We start from the raw sequence: 19,263 nt of genomic DNA, 5'->3' as shown, positions 1-19,263 counted from the left end.
ACCCATTCATCCATCCTTCAGTGTGAACAGAAACAGTTATGCCTCCTGAAATTTTGTAAGTTCTTTGGTATTGTTTTCCTTGGCTTCATCCTTTAGATATTTTGTTACAAGAGACTTATCCATGGCTCATATCAAAATCCATAATTTTGGCCCCAAAATCTGTCCTTGACTTATACATGAGATTGCCTTATAGTCGAGTATATATGGTATATGTGATCAGTCTCATAATAGCAGGAAGGATTTGCACAGCTACAGCATGCTAATTATAGTAGTATGTTGGGAGATATTGCTTAGTGGCTATCGATTTCTCTTCAAAAGAAAGGACAACCTCTAAAATTTCCATAGCTCTTAATGAATTTATGTTTTTAACAACATTGCTCATTTGGAATTTGGCATACAGGTGTCTCTTTTGAGGAAATCATTTGTCCATCAAACTAACTTCTGTAGTCTGTGATGGCACCCCTTCGATATATGTTTATCTACCCGTCACGTGCAATTGTTTAGCCTACTGAGCAGGAATCTGTCTTTTTGAAGGCGAGAGATGCATGAGCAGATGGCACATTTGTCTTTAGCCTTCTATCGGATTAGTGTACCTTGGATTTTTTTCCCAAGACAGTGTTTTAATACAAATCGGTCAGTAAAGAGCCTCTTACTATAACACTGATGTTGATTAGGATGTGCTGCCATCTGTTTTCAGTGTGCTACATCTTTACAGGAGAAAATCTTTCTGAAATCACTCCCCACAGATCTCTAGGTCAATTTTGCTATGAAGCTTTTCATTGTGGAGCCTATTTTGATTTGGCTGTTTGCTTAGTGCTGTCTTGTATTTCTTTGTTAGTAGATTCATGCTCTTTCATACAGAATTGACATACTCTCTGACCTTGGGTTCTCAGACTCTGTTCTTGACTGGTTTAGATCTTACCTGTCTGGCAGATCTTTTGCAGTAGTTGCAGGGGGCCAGACTTCTTCTCCTGTTCCCTTATCTGTTGGAGTTCCCCAGGGCTCTGTTCTGGGTCCCCTTCCGTTTTCTCTCTACACACTGTCCTTAGGAAAACTCATCAGCTCTTTTGGCTTTTCCTACCATCTGTATGCCGATGACACCCAGCTGTATCTTTCCACCCCTGACCTTTCTCCAAGGCTTGAACAGCAAGTTTCATCTTGTCTCGCAGCTGTCTCGCAGTGGATGCGCCATCGGCGCTTGAAGCTCAACATGTCCAAGACAGAGCTTCTTGTCTTTCCTCCTAAGCCCACCCTTCAACACTCCTTTTCTGTCTCTGTGGACAACATTTCTATTCAACCAGTCCAGCAAGCCCGCAGTCTTGGTTTTATCTTTGACTCTTCTCTGTCATGTATCCCTCAGATCCAGACCACAGCCAAGGCTTGTAGATTCTTTTTATACAATATTGCCAAAATCCGACCATATCTCTCCGCCTCTACTGCCAAGATCCTGGTTCATGCCCTAGTGGTCTCATGACTCGATTACTGCAACATCCTCCTGGCTGGGCTTCCTCTCTCTCACCTCCATCCTTTAATTTCGGTCCAGCATTCAGCTGCACGCATTATCACATCCACCCACCGCTATGACCACATCTCTCCTGTGTTGGCATCCCTTCACTGGCTCCCCCTCCCTTTCCGTATTCAGTACAAGCTCCTGCTGTCGATGTTTAAAGCTCTCCATGGACTGGCCCCTCCTTACTTATCAGACCTTCTTTCTCCTCACCTTCCCACTAGGGCCCTCCGTTCTGGTAGTCAAGGTCTGCTGTCTCAGCCCAGGATTTCCTCTGCCCCATCCCGGATTCATCCCTTTTCACTTGCTGCCCCTCACTCCTGGAACCTTCTTCCCCCACAAGCAAGAGCCATCACTTCTTTAACCAGCTTCAAAACGGAGTTGAAAACCATCCTGTTCAGAGTAGCCTTCCCAGGCATTGCATAATTGTCGCTTACTATTTGATGTTCTTTTGTTGTCTGTATATCAAACCATTTCCTGTATTGCTATGTACTGTATATGCGTTATCCTACTTGAGAGTATGTATTTTCCCTGGAAGAAGATTAACCATCCATTATGAAGCCAAGCCCTCCCTCGAGTCCATCTACCTTGGTCCAGGCCTCGGAGGTAGAGAGGAATTGCTGGACCTCTTACCCTTTCCCTCCACCACTCCCTTCTCCTTCTGTGTCATGTCTTTTTAGATTGTAAGCCTGAGGGCAGGGAACCGTCTAACTAAAAAGATTGTATGTACAGCGCTGTGTAAATTTACAGCGCTTCATAAATAAAGGATAATAATAATAATAATAATAATAATAATGTCTTCCATATCCCTCTCAATCTCGCAACATTATGTTAAAATACACAACCAAGGTGCTCAGTCAGGGTAAAAGAAGGCAGCAGTTAAAATTTACAACTGTGGTTAGCTGATGGAACAAAAATTGAGAGTCATGTTCATGGGGAGATAATTATGCCACAACAATGGCGGCTTTACTTTGTAGATGTTTGCTGTAGCAAGCACAGTGTGTGAAGTGAGATCTGTGCCTCCAGACCCACTGAGAAATGCACCAAGTACTTGAATTTTCTTTCCTTGTTTATTTATTTACGGTATTTATACTCTGCCCGCTAGCCCTAAAGAGCTCTCAGGGTGAATTGGCTATGGCTGTTAGTACTTGGGAGGCCACCAACAAATACCAGGTGCTGTAGGCTATATTTCAGAGGAAAGAACTGGGAAAAGCACCTCTGAGTACAACTTGCCTAAAAAAAACCTATGAAATTCATGGGGTCAGCATAAGTCAATAGGCAGTTTGAAGGCACATGCACGCGCACACACACACACACTTGGGCTTTATCCATTGTGGGAGAGGGATTTTTTTTAATGTAGCTTTCTTTCTCAGTAGTAATGTGAATACATTATTTGCTTCATACATGTTTTCCAGCAGACACAATTGTATGGTTATCCAACTAAGAATTGTTGTTGTTGAGTGCCTTCAAATCATTTCCAGCTTATGGAGACCCCAAGGTGAACCTATCATGGGGTTTTCATGGCAAGATTTGTTCAGAGGAGGTTTGTCATGGTCCTCCCCCTGAGGCTGAGAGCATGTGACCTGCCCAAGGTCACCTAGCGAGTTTCATGGCCGAGCTGGGAATCAAATCCTGGTCTCCAGCATCATAGTCCAGTGCTGAAACCACAAATTACTTCACATCGTATGGAATTTTGTAGAGAGAGCATGGAGATCTTTAATAGTTTCTTGCCCACGTGATTTTGCTATAATAGTTCACAGGAACTGGGTATAGTGCTTGACTGTCTCCCCATCACTGCATTATTGTGAAAATGCAATTGTTGACATTGGATTATGCTTCAGAGATATTAAGCTTGAGCCTTTGTTAAAGACATTCACAAACATTATCCAGTGATTCCTTGGGGTCTTTCCTGCTCAGTCATTACCCCATTATATCATTTCAAAGTGTCATGCAATTTGATTTTTCTGTAGGCTTACTGTATATACTAAAAATGCTAATAATATTATAATGACCTGGTTTACACTTAGACCTTAGGGTACATTGCAGCTAACAGTAGATTTAGGCATATCCCATTGTCCAAAAATTGGTACAAAAACAAACAAAAATGCTGGTACAAAACAACTTCTGGGCACAAGCTATTACAAATCAATCTTCATGATAGCTGTGTTCATGTGGCAAGCAATTCTGCATGCTGATTTTGCTACATGAATCAGACAAATATCTATATTGTATTTTTCGCTCATAAATATCTATGCCACTTTAACAAAATACTGGTGACACTTACAAATACTTTGTAATGTCATCTATGTCTGTATGGTTTTTCCTACACCTCTGAAGCACTAATCTACTCAAATCCTCCCCCTTTTTTTGTAGTATCAATCTGCTTTAGAGACCCAGTAAATAATAATAAATAATAAAAGCTTTATTTATATACCGCCCTTCTAAAAAATCAGGGCGGTGTACAACATTTCACAATACAATACAATAATACAAACAATAAAATAAAAAAGCTTTTTAAATTCCTATCCAAATATTAGAAACAATTGGTTTGAAATGTTTTACAATGAAATGATGTTGACATTCAAATACATCCATCCTTCCATGGAACTGGGGTGAGGGAGCAATTTCTCTTCTCCAGGCGCACCCTCAAAACCTGCTTCAGAGGTCTCCAAACCCATCTGAAGCAAACAATTGGATGGCACAGAAAGCTGTGGGTAGAGGGTGGGAGATTTTAATCTGCAGTCTTAATACACACACACACACACACACACACACACACACAGATTTTCATTGTTATTCACATTGTTAAAACTGTCCGCCTTCCTGAAGCTTGAATTTTGCAACTGCTGTAATCCTGTACATGGCACCCTGGATGAGAGAACAGAATTTAAAACAAAACAAAACAGAATCCTAAAAGCTAAATACAATTGTTAGCCCCAACCAGAGTAAACTTACTGAAGCAGTGGGATTTACATAAGCAATAGATTCCATAAATCAACATTTTGGGGCATGAGTAAATGGATTTAGGGAGCCAGCATGGTGTAATAGTAATAGGGTTGCATTAGGGTCACCATAAGTCAGAAATGACATGAAGACACACAACAGGAATGAATAACAACAAATAGATTTAAGCTAAAATATTTAATAAATAATGGAAGTGGTGCACTGAAGCCATTTGAGTTACACTCTCCCAGTACAGATAAGAAAGCAGTGTTGCAAGTTTGCAGTATAGGAGTGCTACCTGTTGTATAAAGATAAAGCCAACCCGCAGTAGAGGCATTTGCCTAGAACAGGTGTAGACAACTACCTCAAGTCCTGGGGCCACACATACAACCTGGCCACTATATTTCCCCATGTCCCTATCTCTTGCCTTTTTTGGGGCGTTGACCTATTGTACCAGCTAGAGTCCATGGAGACATTTTTGTCATATTGTGATGTAGCTCATGCCTGTTTTAGGGCAGAAGATGACTAGAGGTCATTTCCAGTTTGGGCAAAAGAGCCTTCAGCCTAAAAGGGTCAACCTACTTCATGGCAAAAGTGACCCCCATGCCTTCTAGTAAGTCTGGATGGAGTTGTGAATTTGTTGTTGTTGTTAACTGCCCTTGACTCAGCCTTGATCTATGGTGACGCTGTGGATGAGACATCTCCAAGACACCCTGTCCTCCACTGTTCTGCTAAAGTCCAGCAGACTCATGCCTATGTCCTCCCTAGTTGAGTCCAGCATCTGGTCTGCAGTCTTCCTCTTTTTCTTCTACCTGCAACCTTTCCCAGCATTATTGTCTTTTCTAATGAATCTTGCCTTCTCATGATGTGGCCAAAGTATGAGTAGCTCAATTTAATCATCCTGACTTCTAGGGGTATTTCTGGCTTGAACTATTTGAGGACTCATTTGTTTGTCGTTTTGGCTGTCCAGGGTATTTTCAGCACTTTTTCTCCAGCACCACATCTCAAATGAGCTTTCTTTTATAGGGTTTTTTTTTTTTTTTTTTTTTTTGGTGTGTTTTTCGGGCTATGTGGCTGTGTTCTAGAAGAGTTTCTTCCTCACATTTCGCCAGCATCTGTGGCTGGCATCTTCAGAGAAGCTTTCTTTTAATCCGCTTTTTCCACCATCCAGCTCTCACTTCCGTACATAGTGTCAGTAGTTATTTTTAAACTTTCAAAACTATTTGGGCATACATAGGCCCTCTGGTGGATGATCTGTGGTCCATGCACTGAACTTTGTCTTTCTTAGACTAAAATATACTCTTGGAGATCAGTGTACCCATGCAGTGCTTTGTAATATGTGTACTGTTGCTGTTTTTGTTGGTTTTGGAAGATACAGTCATGCGCAGGCAAAATATACCAATAGGAAGATCTTTGTTGATTTTTTTAAAAAATTCACTGGAATTGAATTTTTAAAAAGTCAGATGCCCAGTTATTTTTTCTAATCCTATTTTGCAAAGTTGTCCATGATAGAATGAACCCCAGTTAGTTTAGGTATTTGGTAGTTTTACTTCTCTATTAGTAGCATGCACTACGAAAGATCAAGCAAGAAAGGGTGCAAGACAGAGAATCTTGGATATTGCATCCCAAGAAGATATAGCCACCCTCAGCAGGGTAGGCAATTTAAAATGGTTGAGCCGATAAAAATGGTCCTTTCAAATGCCACCTTACCTAAAAATACAGATCCCAAAACATCTCAGAGAGGCATTCACCCGAGCTAGGTTTGACCAACTTGATACCATGGTAAGACATAGGAGATTCCAGGGTATCCCTTATAATGAACGAACTTGTATTTGTGGTGACCATGAAATTGAGGATCTAGCACACAATTTGTTTTGATGTAATCTGTGCCAACAGAAAAGGGACCAATACCTTGAGCCCTATATTAAACGAACAATATTCTGGGATACTCACATCAGAATATCATACTTTATGAGTGGACAAGATTCAAAAATATCTATTGCCACAGCTCGGTTCCTTCATAAAGCATCACTGTTGAGATCTAGATATGTGGGGATGATTGGTGTTAACTGTAAGGGTGATGAAGAGATTTGACATATGATGACAGATGTTTTATGTTATTTCTACCTCCCATTTTAATTCTGTTTTACTTCCCATGGTAACTATGTTACACATTACTGTTCAATTGTGTAAACATATTATTCTTACCTGTTTATTTGTATATCTTTTAGTACATACTATATATTTTTAGATTTGTGTAGTCTGTATATAAGCTGTGCATGTTCAGGCTATTCATACGTATCTATATTGTATTGTGGTTTATTGCCCTTAGTGCACTATAATAACATTTTGTGTGTGTGTGTGTGTGTGTGTGTGGCATTGCTTGTATTACTATGTTTTGAGTATTTTGAAACGGCCCTCGGGCTATTCAATAAACTTGTTTGTTTATTTATTTATTTATTTATTTCTCTATTAGTTTTGACAAGGGCTAAATCAAGGCTCCTTGCAGCATAGTAAGTTAAAATGTAAAGAGAGCAGAAGAAATGGAATGAAACACCATAGGACAAGTGACCTCCATAATTGTTGCATAGTGCGTAGTGTTCTTGGCTCAGGGTTGCTTTTAAAATGTGCTAAATGGATTTGAACAGCCCCTGTGGTGAACAGCAAGGTCAGTAGTTTTAGGGGGATTAAAGCCAAAATCATCCCTACTGCCCCACCCAAGCCATTTATGAAACTAGGTGACATTGACAAATGGAGAGCTTTTGCAGTGAGGGGTGGGTTTGTAGTCTTTTCACTTGTGTCCAAAATAATCTAGTGTGTTCTTGTTGCCAAATAAATAGGCTATTCTCAATCCAATTTATCTGGGGACACATTAAGGTGCTGCATCTAGCATGGCTATGATGCTATTTGTAAGGGCACTTCCAGACAGTAACCCCCTATATGGCCTCCTTCCTTCCCTGCCCCCATGGTTGATGTCTGAGCTGCATGGTGTAGACCCTTGCGGTCAGACCTGTCTTAAATCCTTCTTAAGGATGACGTCCTTCTGAACTGGTTTGTGTGAGTTTTTTGAACGGGGCATCATGGGAGTTGTGGGCTTAGGCAGAGCAACAGCTTGGCTATATAACCCAGCTTACCACCGAGTCCAAGTAAAATCTGATCCTTATTTTCTCCCTGGGCTCCTTGAGATTAATATCAAGCTGCACTGTCTAAAAATGGTGCTGGATGTGGAAGATACTGCCTATTTATTACATAATGCTGTGAGTACTTCAGCAAGGGAAGGGAAAGCCAGAATCAAAAGGTCTACTTGTATTTTACTTTTAGTTTACCTTTGATGATGCAATAGTTTTTGGATTAATTATGTATTTGAACTATTAATGTAATAAGTGATAGGGCAGGTTGATTTGTTTTGAGAGTACTGAATATTGGATGCAGAAGGATGCACTCTTAATGGAAGTTTATGAGTAGCAGGAAATAGATGCACAGTAGACTCATTGGTGCTGTTGGATGTTCTTTATGTGAATTGTTTTGGGCACTATGTTTTGGTGGGCTTGACTCTTCAAGGAGGATTTGAGATGCTTAGGATATTGTAGTTGTTCTCTTCATTTTCCTTAATACTGTAATTTGGAGAGAGATCAGAACTACTGACAGCAGTACTCACACTAATACGAGTTGCAGGAAGAAACAGATTACTAGAAAATAGCAGTAATTTGGCCAAGGATAATTCCTCTTGTATGAACAACTTCTTTCTTTTCATAATATTTGATACAGTATTACCTCCAAAAGGCAGCAATCAGCAGTAGAGACAACATCTTTGCAAATTAGTGTATGTGAATTTCAGATAACAATGAGAGCCAGTGTAGTGTAATGGTTGAGCATTGGACCAGAGTGGGTTCGAATCCCTGCTTGGCTATGGAAACCCATTGCCTTGGTTAGAATCGCATTCTCTCAACTTCACAGGAAGACAATGGCAACCCCCCGCTGAACAAGTCTTGCCAAGAAAACCCCATGCTAGACTCACCTTAGATTTGCCATAAGTCAGAAATGACCTGAAGACACATAACAACAAGATGTACAGTAATATTACTGATTCTGTAACTAGTATCTACAACTAGAATTTGAGTTTCCATTTTAATAAGAGCACCTTTAAATTTCCTAAACCAGTATGTGAAACAAAGGCTATCTTTCAATATTTGCATTTCTTCAGCTTTTTCTCTGTAGTTCTTCACAAGAAAGATGAGTGCAAAATGTGTGCATTAAGATAGGTGTCCCAAAAAAATGTAGTGGTGAAAAATGTACAGGGAAGCATTATACAAAGAATGAATTTATTGACAAAAGTGAATACAAAGTAAGGAAATATAAAAAGTTCTGTCAGACTAAGTTGTGAATTGTTGCAGAAATGGGAGAGAACAAATGGAAGACTGGAAAACAAGAAACTGAGAAAAACTAAATTTCATCAGTTTGTCTATCTCTACACAGACAAGACCCACTTAGTTTCACCAAGCACCTTCAGACCACACCTGAGGCCTTAATTAGAATAAGAAAAATTACAATTGCTAAATATTTTCAGTGCAATGACACCTTGTTGATATCCCACACTTTTTTTTTGTGGTGGTGGGTGGTTGTGTCTTTTATTTTGCTTCAGTTTCCAATAAGAACTTAGATGCGAGTTGGATAGTAGAATCTGATATAAAATGACAGTGCAGATTACTTCATGATATCTGTGCAGTAAATTGTAAGAAATTGAAAACCGAACTATGTTTTTCTCCTCCTTTGGAGGAATTATACATTACTTGCAACTGCTAATTATAAGCCAGTGGGTGAGAATTTGAGGCTTTATTAGTGTATGTGACAGTTCCTGTAATAGATTCCAGTTCAGTTGTTGAAACCGTTTTAGTGTTATCTGATGATGAAGGAATTCACATTTCTAGAACATGGCCACATAGTCCGAAAAATCCACAAAAGTAATTCACATGAGCTTTGTTTGGTCTTTTTCTTGGATGTTGGATGGAATGGACAAATAATATTGCCTTCTGTCCTGCAGGAACAAGATGTTGAGACAGTACATGGCTCTGTTCATGTAACCATGTGTGGAACCCCACGAGGAAATAGGCCTGCCATCCTGACATACCATGATATTGGACTGAACCGTAAGTATGAAAATTAGGTGGCTCAGCTGGGATGTCTTTTGGTCATTGTCATTAACTTTTGTGGAATGAACAGCTTCTTCTCTCTCAACCTCTTTGCATTCTGCTTTAGTACAAGTAAACTATGTTAATAATGCAAGCGACCCACCCAGTAGTTCAGGATGGGCAAGATTTTCTTACCTGCTGATGATAATATATAAAGAAGGAATCCAAAACTACTTTCGAGTGAAGGTTCACATTCAAATACAACATGATATTCAAAAAAACGAATGTAGGAAAAAATGTGTTTGAGCTTGTAACTCATCTCAAGTATCATTTTCACTCCTAAGTACTGTAGAGTGAAATATTCCAGATATTGTCATGCCAAGACTTTTATTGCGTTATTCCTAATTCATGTTGACAAAAATATTAATTTTGATCCCCTATTTTCTGCTCTTCTCCTGTTAAGACAAAACTTGCTTCAATCCCCTCTTCAATTATGAGGATATGCAGGAAATCACCCAACATTTTGCAGTCTGCCATGTGGATGCCCCTGGGCAGCAAGATGGAGCAGCCTCTTTTCCACCGGGGTAAGGTTTTTCTTCTTCTGCAATCTGTATTTATTCTAAAAATATTTGTGGCATCTTCTGCTCCCTGTTTGTGTACAAAGTATTCAAGATTACGTATAACCATACTATTGCAGACTAATTGATAAATCATGCACTGAGATGATGAATAGGTGGATAATTACTTTATTGAATATTGTTAACATGAAAAAACATGATATAGCATAACAACATACTGACACAGAAGTAGTTTGTGTTTGAAGTGAAGAAACATGGGAAGGACATACAGAAAGAGCACATGCATCCTTACACAATTTTTAGCCTTGTTTTTCTGCACCCTGATGACAATCCGTGCTGGTGAAGTGAACTTGTATGATAAACCAGAAGTTTAGACTTCTGTAGCATAGCTAAAGAGATTCCAAAATATTTCAAATTTCACCTGCCTCCAAGGAGCATTATGTTTCTTTCTTCAGCAAAGAACATGCTCCTTATTGTCTTGTGGCATCTGAAATATTTTTGAACTTTTTAATGAGAGTTTATCTGAGAGAAAAGTGGGGAGAATCAGCAATAAACTAAAAGGAGACTAGTTTATATAAAAAGAAAAAGACACATTTATATGAGAACACATAAAGAGAATCGATATAAGAAAATAGGTGTGGTAAATGTGTTAAATTACAGGTAAAAACTTACAACCTGATATGAAGAAAAGTGTTGGGGAGGTAAAATAGCAATGAAGGATGTAAATAAAAAGAAGAAACAAGGAATAGAATAAGGTGGATAAATTTAGGCCTATGTGGAATAGGAAAAAGGTGGTGAAATTTGAATGTATGGAAATGAAAAGACCAAAACTGTCTAGTAGGATAATAAATGAAACAATGAGTATATAAATTTGTTTTTTCTGTTTAAAATATTTTTTAACCTTTTGAGTTGTGTTATAGAATATTGTCTGTGTCAGTGTATGTCTCTTACTCTTAGAAATATATTCACTTTGTGGTAGCTTCACACACTATGAGGTGAATCCTTCAAACACTAGGTGGTGAATCCTATCTCCCTGCCTATAAAAAGCACCCGTCTGAAAACTAGACTTCTTGTGTTCATGCTATATTCAGGGAGCATAGCATTTTGTTCACAGTGTCCTTTTGTATGTATTCTTTCCTTCTGCAATGCTTGGACACAAATCTTTCCAAATAGATTTCTATGACAGCCTTGTAACATGGACCTTTACTTGTATTCAGCCTCTAAATTGTTCCAACATTTGTGAGTAATTCACCTATTAAACAAATACAGGCAGGTTCCCCCCCCCCCCCCATTTTTTTTATCAAGAAAGGTTATTTTATAGGTTATAGTTTCAGCCTAGGTAAACTGGTGAATTTGATTCACCACCAGTGACACCAAATGAGTTAAATGAAGTCTGAAGTCTGGCCTTTGGATTTCCTAGTTAAGAGTAGCATCCTATCTATTAACAGTTACCAAAACTTGTTTAAGTTGTGCCTCTTCAATAATTGTGTTTTGTAGGTACATGTACCCTTCTATGGATCAACTGGCTGAAATGCTTCCTGGAATTTTAAAACAGTTTGGGTGAGTAGAGTCATTCATATACATTGGTGTCATTTGAGACAAGCCATTTTCTGGCTGCAGAGCAATATCACAAGTGTGCCCTGAAAAAACTTAACATCTCATGGACTTAGTTAACACTCGTTTCTTGTTGAACTTTCTGATGCTTACTTGAAGTAGCCCTTTTTTGTTGGTTCACAGAGTTACAAGCTGGTTTTACAAATAGAGATCAACACTTTGGGTATTGAAGTTACAGTCCAGTGAGAAAAAATAATGGTGTATGAATACAGATGACAGCTAACCTATTCAGTAAACAAGAGTCAGCTTTTCTTATCTAGTGTATATTTATTTGCCAGTACAATAAGCAACTCTGACTTTTTATTGCTTTCCCTCTGGATATTTACTTGGTCAAGAAATGATACTGATTTAAAGGTATACAGTAATTAGTGAACAGGAAATTAATGGCTTGTGTCCTTCACTTTGTGACAACAGATGCTGTTTACACCAATCTGTGTTGTCATGAGTGTAGCCTTTTCCACAGTTTTACTCCTTGGCTACTTTTAAATTAACCAGCATAATAAATGAGACTATCTGTTTAAACAAATTATACTCTGTTAGAGACTATGGTGACTTGTTTTTAGTATGCTTTGTTATTGAAAAATAAATGCCTATAGAAGTGATAAGGTGATAACAGGATTGATACTCTATGGGGCAATTGTGCCTTCCAACTTCTCCCATAGTGGTATGAAGAGATACTACTGAGTGCACCTGAATTTGAAATGGATGTATCAGGAAGTTTGGGAGAAGAGACTGTTAGAAATCAGAGCGTGTACCCAAGAATTAATTGTTCATAATTTGCTTCTACAGACTGAAAAGTGTGATTGGAATGGGAACTGGAGCTGGTGCCTACATCTTAACCAGATTTGCTGTAAGTATTAGGCTTCCCTCAGAGTTACTGGATAACTAATGTGTTTCTGGCCTGCAGAATTCTAATTTGTTAAGATGTGTCTAGTTTTAAAAACTGAAGTCCTTAACATCCTTGCTGAATGTTTGCAAATATGATTTGTATAGAAGGAGCATAGAGTAAAAATACTTTACATTTATTTTTTCTCAATGAGAAAGTAAACTAGAGATCCAGTGTGGTGTAGTAGTTTGGGTGTAGGACTAGGACTTTGGAGATTGGGGTTCAGCCATAGAAACCTGCTGGGTAACCTTGGACAAGTCATATTCTCTCAGCCCTGGAAAACTCCGTGATGGGTGCACCTTATGGTTGCCATAGGTTGGAAATGACTTGAAAGTGCACAATAACAAGAGACCTCCTTTGGAGTCTTTCCTGTAGCAATACTGAGAATGTTGTTGAGTGTTACAAATCCAGAGTGTGTGTTAGCCAGTCTTAATCTGTCTTTGAGATTTGAATTAAATGCCATTTCTTCCACTGGAACAAAGTGGCTGCTCACTTTCACAAAGGCAAAATCTCCTTCAAAGAACTAAAAATTCACTTTTCACAGGCCTTCTCACAAACATTTTAAATGTCCTCCTAAAACAGAAGTTCCCATGTTGTATTTTGCTTCTCCAGTGCATCTGGATTCATATAACATTTCATTCTGCAGCTTAATTATCCTGATATGGTGGAAGGACTTGTGCTTATTAATGTCAACCCATGTGCTGAGGGATGGATGGACTGGGCAGCAACCAAGGTAAATATTACATTTAGGGAGGAAAGCCTATTTTTTGTATCTGTAAGTGACTATTGCATGCATACAACTTGAACTGTTTTGAAAAGGGTCATGGAGTAAATAAGAGCTGTTGTTCTCCCATCCCCAGATGTAGCAGTGATACACAGGAAATGCACTACAATCTGATATTAATGTTGAAAAACTCAGTTTGGATTTTAAAAACAGTAAACAGATGGTATAGCCGAAATATGGTACATACTTGTATAAATCCATGAAATGGCAATTGTAATTGATGTCAGGAAAATTTAAAAGTTGGCACAGATAATGTTACACATATGAACAAGCCCTGAAATGTAGTCACTATAGTATCTTGTTTAGAATGAAATAGATAATCTCTCTTTTTCATAATCCTGCTATATATTATTAAATTGGATTTATTTTTTTTACTGAATTTTGTAGCTTGGAGATTTTCAGTAAAATACTTTTACCTTCAAAGTTTTATTGATCATATGTAACTCATTACAATTGGGCTATAAATCTAATGGGCTACAAAAATGTTATTCATCTAATTAATTACATCATTCAGTGCTTAAAATAGGGAGTTTTCCAGCATGGTGTGATGATAGAGAGGGGCAAGGATCTGTGACAAGCTGAACTGTACACTTTACCACTGGCTCTTGTGGAACCATATAAAATGTTTGAGTTGTGCTAATGTGTGTGTTTCATCTCTCTAGATTTCTGGATGGGCTCATGCTCTACCAGACATGGTCATTTCACATCTTTTTAGCAAGGTAAGTGTATTCTATAACACCTGAATTAAGGTCTAGCCTTCCATATTAATGATGCCATACTTGTATGCGGCAAAAGAGCTAGTAATCAACTTAACTACAATTTGTTGTGCATTGAGTCTAATATTCAAGGACTATTTACATAAGATCTGTTTTTCTACTCATTTGACTGCAACTGCCATGGGTTCATAGAGACTTCTTGTTTCAAACAGTCTCTGCCTTTCCTCTTTTTTTCCTGATGGGTTCTCAATCAGAGTTGAAGAATACTTGGACTGAAAATATAGAGAAATCTATTAATTTTTGTATTTCTATAACTTTGCACTGTGATTATTTTAGTATTTTTGGCTCTTGGAAAACCTGTTGATTAAAAAGTCATGATAATTTTATTCTGTATATCTTTAAATTGAACAATTTGCCTTTTTGGAGCAAAGTTCTATATTGCATATTTTGCTGTCAGTTTTTGAACATCTGCACTCTGTTTGCAGGGTGTAGAAAAAGGAAGCATACTTTTACACTGCATGGCGTTCATTGCATTGCTGAAAGGATTTACACAAATTTGTAGCTTAAGGAACACCATTGCTATTAAAGGACAGTGTTTATATTGCCTGACATTAGGTGCTCTATACTCTACTATTGTTTATCAAAAGCTTTTCTTAAATTTAGGAAGACATTCACGATAGTCACGATTTGATCAACACTTACCGCCAGCACATCATCAGTGATATGAATCAAAACAATCTGCATCTCTTTGTCAACTCCTACAACAGGTAATCTACTAGTAGATTATCCAGTTTGCCTAGGAAAACATGTTTTGTACCCATTTGCAGAAAACCAACACAGGCTACCTTTGAGATCGTCTAGATAGCTGTTATAGCACAAGCTTAGTTTGACTTGTATTTTTCCTTCTTGATACATCTATGTAGAGATCTTTTGAAAAGACTGATAACTGAAGCTGTAAACTTGTATTGTGAATTATATTAATCATTCTGCATTTTGCATTATGTCTCCTCTTGATTGATACTCTGCATAGTCAAACTCACATTATAGCTCCTTGAAGGACAATTGTGAAGAGAGGCAGGAAGATAGAAAATTGTGGGATTTAAGATCATGCATACGAAACAGTAAAAAGCAAGTCCTTTGTGCCAAATAAGTTTTTCAAGCATCTACCTTGTATTCTCAAGCTTCTCAACAGTCTTCAAATGAAAACTTAGAGGTTAAAGTTGGTGAAGATCCTTGATCTGCCATAGGGGTTCCATGTAGCCTAAATCATGTGTTGCAAACTGTGCATCATGATGACTTCCTCCTATTTTTTATGGAAGCCATGTTTGGAAGTTGCGCAAAAGTCCTTATTTGTCCACTTCCTGTTTTTCAGCCGAAGAGACCTAGACATTGAGCGTCCTATGCCTGGAACAACTGTTGTTACTCTACAGTAAGTAGTTATCATAATCTGTTTGATCTCCATGGGCTGCAGAAGGAGAAGAATGAATTTTCTCAGATTCTTATGTATCAGTCATAAAAATTATGCTATGGAATGAAAACATCAGTTCAAGCAAGTTTATTTAGTCCATTAAGATACGGGTTATACAAGCATTCACAAGCATAAGTAACACCATCTGCATCAGGATGGGAAATGGCTTTGGATGTTGGACTGAAATTCCCATCATCCATAGCCAATTATGAAGAATGATGGGAGATACAGTCTAACAATTCTTGAAAGGCTACATGTTTCATACTGCTGATGTGCATGATAGACTTATGTTAGTCCAATGGAAGCAATTTGCAATATGTAATATGTGTAAATATATAGTGCTAAATAAATAAATAATATAGGAACTGGCTGGTAGTGAGACCTTGGAGTACATCACTTTAGACTGGCTTTTCAGTATTTCAATATGCACTATTGAATAATAATGATTAAAATAATTTTATCATTTAAGCACATAGAAATAGTGTGATATAACCTGAGATTTTATAGTACAGGTTGATTATCCCTTACCTGAAAAGCTTGGGACCAGAAGTGTTTGGGATTTTGGATTTTTCTCAGATTTTGGAATATTTGCATATACATAAAGAAATACCTTAGAGATAGGGCCCAAGTCTAAACATGAAATTGGTTGTATGATGAAAATAAAAAAATAATGCTAAAAATAATAAACCAATACATAACACAAAACTCGTTCTTGTTTCATATACAACCTTATACTTATAGCCCGAAGATAATATTTTTTGTGCATGAAACAAAGTTTGTGTATGTCAAACCATCAGAAAGCAAAGGTGCCACTATCTCAGCCACCCATATAGACAATTTGTGGTAATTTGGGGTTTTGGAGGATTTGGGATTTCTGAATAAGGGATACTCAACCTGTAGTAATGTGGTAGAATTTAGAGACGTAACCATGTTAGTCTGAAATATCCGTATGCAAAGGGATCTTGTAGCACCTTTGACACTAACTGGAATAGAGAAGTGGTAGCATAAGCGTTCATAGACTTGGTCTATTTCCACAGATGCATCGTAGTTAAGTCAGATGCATATGAGGAAGTAGACCAAGTCTACAAAAGATTGTTACTTCTGGACAGTTAGCCTCAAAGGCGCTACAAGATCTCTCTTCATACTTTATTAATGTGTGTTACACAAAAAGTAGGAGTTGGCATTCTCAGGAAGTGTCAGGCCTGAAGGTTGCAGCCTAGAATAGTGGAAAGATCCCCTGTTGTCATCCTGAAGTGAGATGAGACAAAGTGTAAAGCTGGTAGCCACAGGGTAAGGCTAATGGCTCTGGAGGGGATTCTATATGGGATCCCTTTAGCCTCTTGTCTTTTTCCATGTTAAATCCCAGGAATCTTGGCTACTGCTTTCAGTTTTCACCACGCCAAAAAATAAAAAAAAATAAGCCCCAGTGACTCAAAAGTTCTCTTAAAACTCCAGGAATGGTTATTTTTAATCAGTTGAACTGATAGCAACAGAGGATTCCAGTAGAGCCAGGAGGCACAGTGTCCTAGTTGATGAACAGACATGCTAGCCATAAGTAGAGCATTATCTGAAAAAGAATCCCCATGACTCTGTGCCCTGCCCTCTTCCTAGAATACTCTCTTGTCATCTGAGTTAGTTCCTTCTCTACCCACCTGAGATAGTTCTTCCTTGATCTTTAAAGCGCTAGCTTGAACAGTAAACGTGAGAAGGTTATATGTTCATGGTGACACCAAGCTGCTCTTTAATCTCATCTATGAAAAAGGTGACGTAGATGCGTCTTAGTGTCTTACCTTTTTGTGGCTCATCAGGCTGGAGCTTACAGACTTAGGTACACAGAAAATCAAGAGGTTAACTGGATTACTCTTCAGCTGTCCTGATTACCAAGAGATACAAAAGTGTGCAGTGACTTTTCCTATTTTGTTGACAATCTGGCAACCTGATGGCAGAGTGTGAAGGGAGCCACACCATGCCCTACTGCTATATCAGAGAGGTTGTTATTGTGCGCCTTCAAGTCGTTTCTGACTTATGGCGACTCTATCATGGAATTTTCTGGGGCTGAGAGTTTGTGACTCACCCAGGGTCACCCAGTGGGTTTCCATGATAGAATGTGGAGTCAGACCCTGGTCTTTACAGAGTTGTAGTCCAGTGCTCAAACCACTACACCACTCTGGTACTCAAAAAGAAAAGGAAAAAAAGGCTTCCTTGAAAAGTAAAAAAAAGAAGACTTTTCCTGTTAGGACATTTGATTATCAAATTGGGGAGGAGGCACCTTTAAAACCTTATTCTACTAGTTGTAAATTGGTAAGTAACAATGTGGTTGTAGTGTTTGCCTTCTAGTCTTTTATGACTTACGGTTGACCCTAAGATGAACCCTATCACAGATTTTTCTTGGCAAGATTCTTTAGAGTTTGCCATTGACAGCCTCTGAGGCTGAGAGAATGTGACCCAGTGGGTTTTCATGGCCGAACCAGGATCTGAACCCTTCTCTCCAGAATCATAGTCCAGTGCCAAAATCACTATGCCATACTGGCTCTAACTAGAGACTGTTATTTTAATCTTAAAATAAATTAAACATACATCAATTTAAAAGGACAAATAATAAAACAACCCACATTTAAAATTCATCATTCAAAATTCACAATTGATATTTCACAATGATAGTATAGAGGTTAGATGTTTGTTCATTCATACCATGGCTGGCCTGCCTGTCTATTCACTTGGTGTATATATGTTTGCAATGTTTGTAACACTGGTAATACTGTTGAAGTACCTTCTTTGTACCTGTTGCGTATATATTGTGTGGGCTGGATTTTTGAACTTGCTGATTCAAAAATCAGGTCAAGTACAATCTGAACTGGGTGCTGTCTTCTATTCTGGATAGCTGTGTGTGCCTTTTAGTGTCTATCAGCTTTGTTCCTCTCGAGGTTCTGTGTTGTCTTTTTAGCTTGGCTTTGTGTAGAAACTGTGTGATTGTTCTATCTCTGAGATGTCATGAGGACTGAATGAATGTAGTTATAACCTAGTAGAAATGCCTACAGTGAGACAGAGTTTTTCTTACCATGACAAGAAAGACAGCATCATGTAAATTAGGGGATGGACAAAGTGTAGGTTTCCAAATGTTGTGGAATTGCAACTCCCAGCATTTCTCATCATTAGCATTGCCAGCTAGGGCTGATGTGACTTGTAGTCCAGCAGCATCTGGAAGGTCTGAATCATAGTATGTTCTCCATTAGACTCAATCCAGTGATGTTTCTGTGGACTGGCCTGAAAAGCATCTTTTTTACAGTTTTTTGTGGGGTTTTCGGGCTATGTGGCCATGTTCTGGAAGAGTTTTCTTCCTGCATTTTGCCAGCATCTATGAAGATGTCAGCCAAAGATGCTGGTGAAACGTCAGGATGAAAACTCTTCTGGAACATGGCCACATAGCCCGAAAACCCCACAAAAAACTATGGATGCCAGCCATGAAAGCCTTCAACTCCACATTTTTTTTACTTCAGTAAAACAGTTTAGATGAACCAGACAGATGAAGCAGGCAGTTCATTTTCTTAGAGACACTTCAAGTTTATCTTTGGGTTGTTCAAGTGACAGCCTTAACATCTGCAATGATAGTTTAAATCACTTCCTGAAAAGCTTGAAGC

At 38.4% G+C, this 19,263-nt stretch overlaps 1 protein-coding gene across 3 annotated transcripts in view; it reads left to right on the top strand.

Annotated features, from left to right (window-relative positions):
* Positions 1 to 19,263, top strand: part of NDRG1 (N-myc downstream regulated 1) — a 59,001-nt gene that overhangs the window by 31,228 nt on the left and 8,510 nt on the right. Inside the window, exons 1-9 of one of the 3 annotated variants that reach the window (XM_089517990.1) lie at positions 7,565 to 7,707; positions 9,492 to 9,597; positions 10,043 to 10,163; positions 11,655 to 11,717; positions 12,561 to 12,621; positions 13,304 to 13,390; positions 14,104 to 14,160; positions 14,821 to 14,924; positions 15,530 to 15,586. In XM_089517990.1, the coding sequence (XP_089374116.1) occupies positions 7,663 to 7,707; positions 9,492 to 9,597; positions 10,043 to 10,163; positions 11,655 to 11,717; positions 12,561 to 12,621; positions 13,304 to 13,390; positions 14,104 to 14,160; positions 14,821 to 14,924; positions 15,530 to 15,586 (701 nt within the window). In that variant the 5' untranslated portion in view covers positions 7,565 to 7,662. Of the gene's footprint in view, positions 1 to 7,564; positions 7,749 to 9,491; positions 9,598 to 10,042; positions 10,164 to 11,654; positions 11,718 to 12,560; positions 12,622 to 13,303; positions 13,391 to 14,103; positions 14,161 to 14,820; positions 14,925 to 15,529; positions 15,587 to 19,263 lie in introns of those variants that run through there. The other 2 variants (XM_089517993.1, XM_089517992.1) reach the window with 2 other exon arrangements.

Source organism: Sceloporus occidentalis, unplaced genomic scaffold, assembly GCF_023333645.1.
Source record: "Sceloporus occidentalis isolate IW3139 unplaced genomic scaffold, rSceOcc1.0.p SCAF_3, whole genome shotgun sequence".
Taxonomy (NCBI): domain Eukaryota; kingdom Metazoa; phylum Chordata; class Lepidosauria; order Squamata; family Phrynosomatidae; genus Sceloporus; species Sceloporus occidentalis.
Note: the sequence above shows the minus strand (reverse complement) of the source record. Positions and strands in the feature narration are given on the sequence as shown.